Raw genomic sequence first — 7,993 nt, 5'->3', positions numbered from 1 at the left:
TCCAGTTGTTTTTCCAGAGCTGTGCACATGTGTAAAATAGCCCATTTTCACAAGCAAATGTACAATTTAAAGAGCATGTGTCAGAGAAGAACATGCAAAACTGAAGGTTTGAAAAACTGGCATAAGTATTTTAGCACTTCCCAACATCAGCATCCTGAATTTGCCCCTTTGTTTCTGTGTTTATCCTATTTGAAAACGGGTTGCCTTGATAGCATGTATATGTCAGAGCTGTCTGCAGAATTTACCAATGTTTATTGATGCACCGTTCTTTGAAGCGTGCTGTGTCATGGTTTTCCCACTGATGCTACGAAATACTTTCTCCCTGACAAACAAAGGCCAGAACTGGATCCCCATTCTCCAGCCTGGAGACTCCAAATCTCAGATTCTGTAAATGTTTCTGAAAAGCAGCTCAATAGCTTTGGAAAAGAGCATTTAATGCCGTACATCTAACACCAATTTAACTTTAGTGCTTGTCCCTATAGTGAAATAAAACCCTTCATATCTGAAATCAGCCCTGGCCTGAATAGTCTCTAGCTAAATTGTCCTGAAGGAGTTGTTCATCATGTTTCCCAGTCTAAAATCACACAAAAAGAAATCAGATAATGCACAAAACATATGGGAAGCTGGTCAAAATCAATAATGCAGTTTGGTTTCTAATGGCCCTAATAAATGCATGTTTTATTGACATGTTATCTTAAAGACACTTATGCCATGCATAAGTGTACTGAGGCAGCTGGGGCATGCCATCTTAGTGTACGTGCCATCTTAATGTATAGAGGAGGCTACTTCTGGCTGGGAAGAATTCTGTATGCATTTTAGTTCTCCTCTCTAGCAGATGTAGCAAGTACATTCATTGTCTGATCTCTTTTTTTTTTTTTTTTAACCAGGTTTGTGGTCTCATCCCAATGCTCTAGCATGTAAATTATTTGTGGGTAGCCCAAGAACAGGAACAGTTCTGGTCTTACGTAGGTCCACAAATGGTAAAATATAACTTTCTGTTGCCCCAGACATTGTACATGTGAAAGTCCACCCGGTCACAGCCTGCTGCCTGACAGCACTCTGAACTTAAGGTCAGCTCTGTCTGAAGGCCAGGTTTTCCTGGCTACTGTCGGCAGTTTCTGCACCTCTGTGTCACGGTCCAGAAATTCACAGCCAGTTGGAGACAGATAGCAAGGGCCATGCTAAAAACCATCATGTTGCACTAGGACACAAACCCAGCATAAAGACTAAGAGTCACTCACTGTTATCAGCCAGCTTGTCCAAAACATGAGTGAAGGTGTCTTGTTTTTCAAACCCACACACTCAAAGTAGGTAGGGTGCCTGGGTAACTGAGGAAACTTTTGTTTTTACCCACTGACAGTCTTTCTGCTGCTGATCCAGTAGATCATATCAGATATAAACAGATGTCTTACTGTCCTTTTGATGAGTGAAATGGATACAAATTTTGCCTTTGACCGTTATGGTTTCCAAATGATGTATTTTGCCAAACTAAATGCAGTGTGGATGTACTGCACTGTTTGCAAGCTAAGCTGTGTCTTAGCAGCAACTAACAACTACATCTTTTTTTAGAGCAGAGAAAATTAAAGCACAGTGTTGAAGAAATGCTGCTGATCTCTGCATGGTAGCCTGCAGCTATGGTGACTTAAGAGAAGAAACTAAGGTGTCTTAAGACTATTCAGATACACAAACATCTTCCTTCCCCCTCTCCTTCACTAGTACCTCTGTTTTCTATGCTTAAATAGGGAATTGTCTTCCAGATCTCTCTTTATTGAAGGACTCACCTTAACTCTTTGTCTCATGTCTATGGATTCATAGGATTCATGATGCAGAGTTCCCACAGCTGAATCAATACTTCTTTCTTCCCTCTCCTGTTGTAAATGTAGGAACACTTTTGCCAACAGGCTAACACAGTAGTGCTAGATCATATAACATAACTGTCACATTTGGGAGCAAGAGAGAAAATTTGCTGCTTAACCTGGCAGCCTGGTCATGAAGAGCTTGGTTTTGATTTTGAGATGGAAATAATTGTGGGTTTCAATCCTGTGGTTTCGATCTGTTAATTATTGTCTGTCCTGCTTTACTTAGGGAGTACTCTCCCAAGGCTGCTGCTTCCTATTTCTTTTGAACATTCAGTCTCAGTGATCCCACGTTGCAGAGAAGCACACCATCAAGCAACCAACCAACCCTATCACAAGGAGTTGACTTGAAGAGTAACTCTAAGAAGGTCAACTGACCAAATCAAAAGCAGACTTGCTTAATGACTGAACAAGCTGGGAAATGAGTCCATTTTTTTTTATCAAGTCCAAACAAAATAACAAATTCAGAAAAAGTATGAAACAAAATGGCCCACTTGTTTTTCAAGTTGCTTGATTTCAAGTTGCAAGATTCACAACAGCACTTAGTTTTGAAAAAATCAGCATTTTTCACTAGAAGCAAATTAACCAAGAAATGGTTAACCAGCTTTTGCAAGAAGACACCATGTGAGCAGCATACTTTAGAGGAAATAATTTACAGAGAAAAATACAGCACAAATAAAAGACAAGGGTATCTTGAGGAGAGAAGTGTAATACTAAATTGAGTAAAGGGCAAAACACAAGATGTAGTTTCACAGAAAACCTGAGCTAGCTCCAATTAAGCTTAACTGGAGGAGCTATGTGCCATATTAGCTGGTGAACTCCACTAGCGTTAATTACTAAGGTAATCTGTGCCGTTGTCCTGCCAGATCTTGAGCCAGCTTGACAGACTGTGAGCACCAGTATGCAGTAGCGTGTGTAAATATCCTAAGTGAACTAATAATCAGGAAGAGGAAATAAAGTGCAGAGCACAGATTTGGCTACAATTCAATATTTGTGTGATTTTTTTAAAAATGTATCTTTAAAGAAAATGCAAGGGGAAGAAAAGAGAGTAGATGAGGAGGTATGACTGTCTACCAAGGGTATACTGTATGCTCTCTACAAATTATTTCAGAATCTGAGAGGGAGAAAGGAGGATATTCAAATCAGCATGTTTAATACATTATTCTAATTCAATTTTACTGAATGATTTTAACTGCAAACAAGCTTGCATTGTAGATTCTTGTCATGGTTTAACCCCAGCTGGCAACTAAGCACTACATAGCCGCTTGCTTGCTCCCCCCCAGTGGGATGGGGGAGAGAATTGGAAGAGTAAAAGTGAGAAAACTCATTGATTGAGATAAAGACAGTTTAATAAGCAAAGCAAAAGCCGCACACACAAGCAAAGCAAAACAAGGAATTCATTCACTACTTCCCATCAGCAGGCAGGTGTTCAGCCATCTCTAGGAAAGCAGGACTCCGTCACTTGTGAAGACAAAACGCCATCACTCCGAATGTCTTCCCCTTCCTTCTTCTTCCCTCAGCTTTATATGCTGAGCATGATGTCCTAGAATATGGAATATCCCTTTGGTCAGTTGGGGTCAACTGTCCCAGCTGTGTCCTGTCCCAGCTTCTTGTACACCCCCAGCCTGCTGCTGGTGGGGTGCTGTTGCAGCAGAAAAGGCCTTGATGCTCTGTAAGCACTGCTCAGCAATAACGAACTTGTCCCTGTGTTATCAACAGTGTTTTCAGCACAAATGCAAAACATAGCCTCATACTAGCTACTACGAAAAAAAATTAACTCTGTCCCAGCCAAAACCAGCACAATTCTGTTTAAAATAAATCCCTTCATAGTGCCAATATAAACAGATTTTCCCTTTGCCCTCAGCCAGCTGTAGTTTACGCATTAACGGGGGCGTTCTGCTAGAAGCCTTTGTTCTTTTAGAGAGCCACTCCTCTGGGATTTAGGCCCCTTGGTTGGCCACTGTACCGAGCTCTACTGATAAAACAGCAGGTGAATCTGAACAGCAGACAAAGTTAATAACCTGCTAAACCAGGGGCAGGAAGGACAGTAGCAATTACACAGAAAACGTTTTCATTGAAAGAGTATTTCTCCTTTGATACTTCAAAAATGAAAATTGATATTCATAGCCACATTCTACCTGAGGAATGGCCTGACCTAGAAAAGGTAATAAGAGTTTAGATATTCAGTGCCTTATGTTATCAGCAACCATTTCTACCAATGTAATTGTTGAAAGAACAATGAATGAAGGGTTCTGTTATAAACATCTCTAGGTTTTTGTATAATTTAATTTTTTTCAGATTTAAGATATTTGTATTGCATTACTTTGCAAAGCAGGAGTCCCAGTAAGAAAGGGATGGAAAACTGTGCTCTGTTCCCCACTCTTTATTTAGTCTGAAGCAATTCTTATATTTTTGCTTGGTTCTTTTGTGAGACCTAAAATTGTCAAATGATGAGTTGTAAATTCCACTTTCTTGATAAAAACAGAGCTGTCAGGTTCCCAAATGGTATCCACCTTTGTTTTAAATAAGAGAAATAAGCAAATATTAGACAAGATTAATGTTACCTAAGACAAAATTCATTCACATCTTTTACCCACAGGCATGAAATTCATTAACTTTAATGGGAGTGGGGTCACTCTATGTATGGTTAATTGGTGTACATCATCATTTTACTAATATCTGTTATTTTTTCAGTTACTGGAAAGAAGTAGCATATTGTATTAAAAATACAAAATCTGAGTTGTCAGAACACTGAAGCTATAAGTCAACTTGTCTTAACTTTGAACCTTTGTATGGTATCATTATTATTATTCAATGACATAAATTTATTCTTGTCAGTAATAATTTTCATGATCCTGTGAAAAGTATTTGAGAATGAAAAGTGTCATTCAGGTTTTCACGTAATAAATCTAATTCTTATTTCAGATTATCAAAAGCCATGTAGTCCTCTTATTCTGAATTAGGTTTTAGAGTTATTGCCTAAATAATTAAAATCACAATTCAGTATAAGGATGTGTGATCACTTTTTGATTCATAAGGGAACTCATCTCCAGTGCTGCAAAGGGTACTGAAAAATATCACATGAAACTATATTTATATATAGTTTATACACACATATGTATAAAACTATTTGCAATTTAAAATTGCCTTCAGAATTTCAGGGTAGCTATTTTTTGTAACTCTTTAATGTTTCCATTCATGACAAAAAATTCAGAGTAGAAAAGAGAAGACCTGCATTGTTGCTTCTTTCCTTATTGTAATTCTGTGTTGGTTGTAGTTTGAATGAACATTCCCTGTGTCTGACAGTAGTATGGAACCACTTGATTTCATTGTGCCTGTCTTTGACAATAGAGGAATACCGTTATTTCAGCCATGCTCTTAGGCATTTGACACACTACCTGAAACTTTGGTTTACACTGTACATTTCTTTCACTTAATTGTTTTGATGTTTATGATGGCAAATTCTCAGGTAAGTGTTTCCTATGTATTAGCTGTGTGTTTCTCTGATTTTAAACATGACAGTCCAGTACCAGTTCAATATTAGCCAGAAAGCAGCTGGGAAATGTAAACAGCATATTAGGAAAGAAAAAATGAGAAAAGCTGGCATTAAGAGCATACATAGGATTATTTCTTCATTAGTAGTGAAAAATAATGTTTTGCATATAACCTCTTGGAAAGGAAAGTTTGTTTCCTTATTTACCTAGGAAGTTATTTTTAAACATCTGTTTGAACTTCCTATTTGTAGTTACAAAAGCTCTTCAATGAAAAACACATGTACACTGGATAATGTAGGTGAGATGACATATCTCTTGGAACAATTACGTCTGTTTTAAATAGACAGGAGTTTACATATCTAGACTACAAAGGTTACTCTTGCTTATTTCAGATTTTGTTGTCCTTGCTCATGCAATATCACTATAAAAAAATCTATAAAATTCCTTCATTCTGATTTTACATTGATTTTTTTTTTGTCTGTATATACTTTAAAAGGGCAATAAATTCACTGATTTAAAATCACCCCAAGAATTTCTCAATGTTCACAGACATACAGCAAGGCTGAATTCAATACTGTTAGAACCTGTAGGCTAGAGTTGCATTTATTTAAATGCAACTTCTAATTTGCTTCTAATAAAGAAGCAAAAACAAAATTTTTAAAAGTTAATTTCCACCTGCTAGTTTTTGTTTCCTCTGTTCTAAAGACTGAGCTATTCAATGGTTTATTAATGAGCCCAGAACAGAAAACAACTCTTAGAATTCCCTAGAGTCCTCTGAAAATTCAGGCCATTAACATAGTTCTCTACATCTCATGCATGGAAAACCAATGAGGCAATCCTAACATGCACACATAGTGCTGAACTTTTCTATCTTTTTTCCAAACTTAGAAATACTGAACCTTGAGCCTGTGACTAGAAAATTGTATTGTCAATATACTTTTTTAAGAGCTTAGGAACCCATAGTAAGCATAAAAATTCACAGAAATAAATGAAATAAGGATTGTCAATACATCCAACTGATAACTAAGGGGAATAAACAAGAAAATAAGTTCAAAAACAGACCAGTGAGTTTCTTTATTTCCTAAATGCTCCTTGAGCACCTTTCAGGTACTAATTCTCTGCATAGCTTACAACTGCAATTAGCATGGAGCTAGTGAAAACTTAAAGTTGTCATTAGTTGTCATTCATAAAATTTTCCCTAAATTTAAATGTTATATATATAGCTATAAAAACCTATAAATTTATAAATTTAAATAAAATACACATAGCTAAACGTAACTAAATAAAACATACATAGCCTCAGTCATTAGCATCACTGGCTGAAGTCAGGAGGCTTGGCTCTGCACGCCCACTTTAGGCAAGCTCACAGTGGCATTAAGAAATGATTTGTTATCACAGGAAATTCAGAACTGTATTCAGATTGTTTACACTTCAGTGAAAGCAATGCTTGCTTTTATGCAGTGTCCTTTGAAATGTTTCTTTACAGAAAAATGAGAATTCTGAACATTGTTTTCAGTCTATTGCAGTATTTCAATATTTAATTTATTTCTAATCTGATAATTTATGAAAATAAAAGGAAATCAACATCTTTTTGTATGTTTTGGGTTTTTTGCATAAGCAACTTTGCAACTTTGAATCTCTCTGGAAGAATCAATGAGCATCTAAGCTTTTCCTCTTTAGCTTCTCTTGTCTGTTTAAATATTAATAGACAAGAGACTGACCTTCAGTCTTGCTGCTGAATCATGGAAGCTGAACAGTGGAATCAATACATCTTTGTGCTAATGATTAACTGATCACAGACTGGAAAATTGTCAGCCCAATTTTCATATTGCCAAATGCTTGATTTAATTTTTTTGGTGTTAAAATCATTCCAGTTAGAACTTCAATACAGTAAGCAACTTCAACCACTTCTAAATCAGTTGTAGGACTTACTTAAGAATGTTGTTGAACTGGGAGCTAAAAGTTCACATCTACAAACACCATTAGTCCAGTCCAGTTAAACTTCAGCACTTCTGCTGAAGTAGATAGGGCTACCTGTAGGCTCAAAGCTGAGCATATGTGTAAGTGTTTCTCTTGAATAAAGTACTGCTGGATTGTAAGAACTGAGACTTTTATTATTATTGCAGTGTGCTAACTAGCATCAGCTTTATCTTCTTTCTTTCACAGAGATACGGATATGGTGGATGGGTACAACTGGATCATCACTGCAAGGTTTGGACAGTTTGGTGCTCTAAGCTTATCTTGTGTTGTCATCAGGAATACAAACTCACAGTACTTCTATTAAAAAGCAGAGTGGCTATAAGATTGGCTGTGTCTTTGATACAGATTTCTCTAGAGGTCTATCTTTTATGAAGTAATATCACTCCACGTTCTAATATACCTCAGTAGAACTTCCTGCTTGAGAGGTGAAACTCACATTGTCTTGTATGAACCAGTATCCATTTTTCATCATCACCTCAATTTAACACTTGGAGTGGATAGCTCTAAGGAATTATTTTCAATAAGATAGGTCAACCTAAAGCAGATTACATGTAGTTGTTGGGTTTTTTTTAGTTAAATGCAGTCATCTGTATGAGAAGCAAAACCAAAAGGAACTGGGATTTTCATAAAGAACTCAGATGTGAACATCTGAGGGGGAAAGAG

At 36.8% G+C, this 7,993-nt stretch overlaps 1 protein-coding gene across 1 annotated transcript in view; it reads left to right on the top strand.

Annotated features, from left to right (window-relative positions):
* Nucleotides 1-3,963: 3,963 nt before the first annotated feature.
* ACMSD (aminocarboxymuconate semialdehyde decarboxylase) overlaps nucleotides 3,964-7,993 on the top strand; it is a 23,876-nt gene continuing 19,846 nt past the window's right edge. Inside the window, exons 1-2 of the mRNA XM_010082909.1 lie at nucleotides 3,964-4,020; nucleotides 7,517-7,561. Of these exons, the coding sequence (XP_010081211.1) occupies nucleotides 3,964-4,020; nucleotides 7,517-7,561 (102 nt within the window). The remainder of the gene's footprint in view (nucleotides 4,021-7,516; nucleotides 7,562-7,993) is intronic.

The sequence above is a fragment of the Pterocles gutturalis genome, unplaced genomic scaffold, assembly GCF_000699245.1.
Source record: "Pterocles gutturalis isolate BGI_N339 unplaced genomic scaffold, ASM69924v1 scaffold9905, whole genome shotgun sequence".
Classification (NCBI taxonomy): Eukaryota; Metazoa; Chordata; class Aves; order Pterocliformes; family Pteroclidae; genus Pterocles; species Pterocles gutturalis.
Note: the sequence above shows the minus strand (reverse complement) of the source record. Positions and strands in the feature narration are given on the sequence as shown.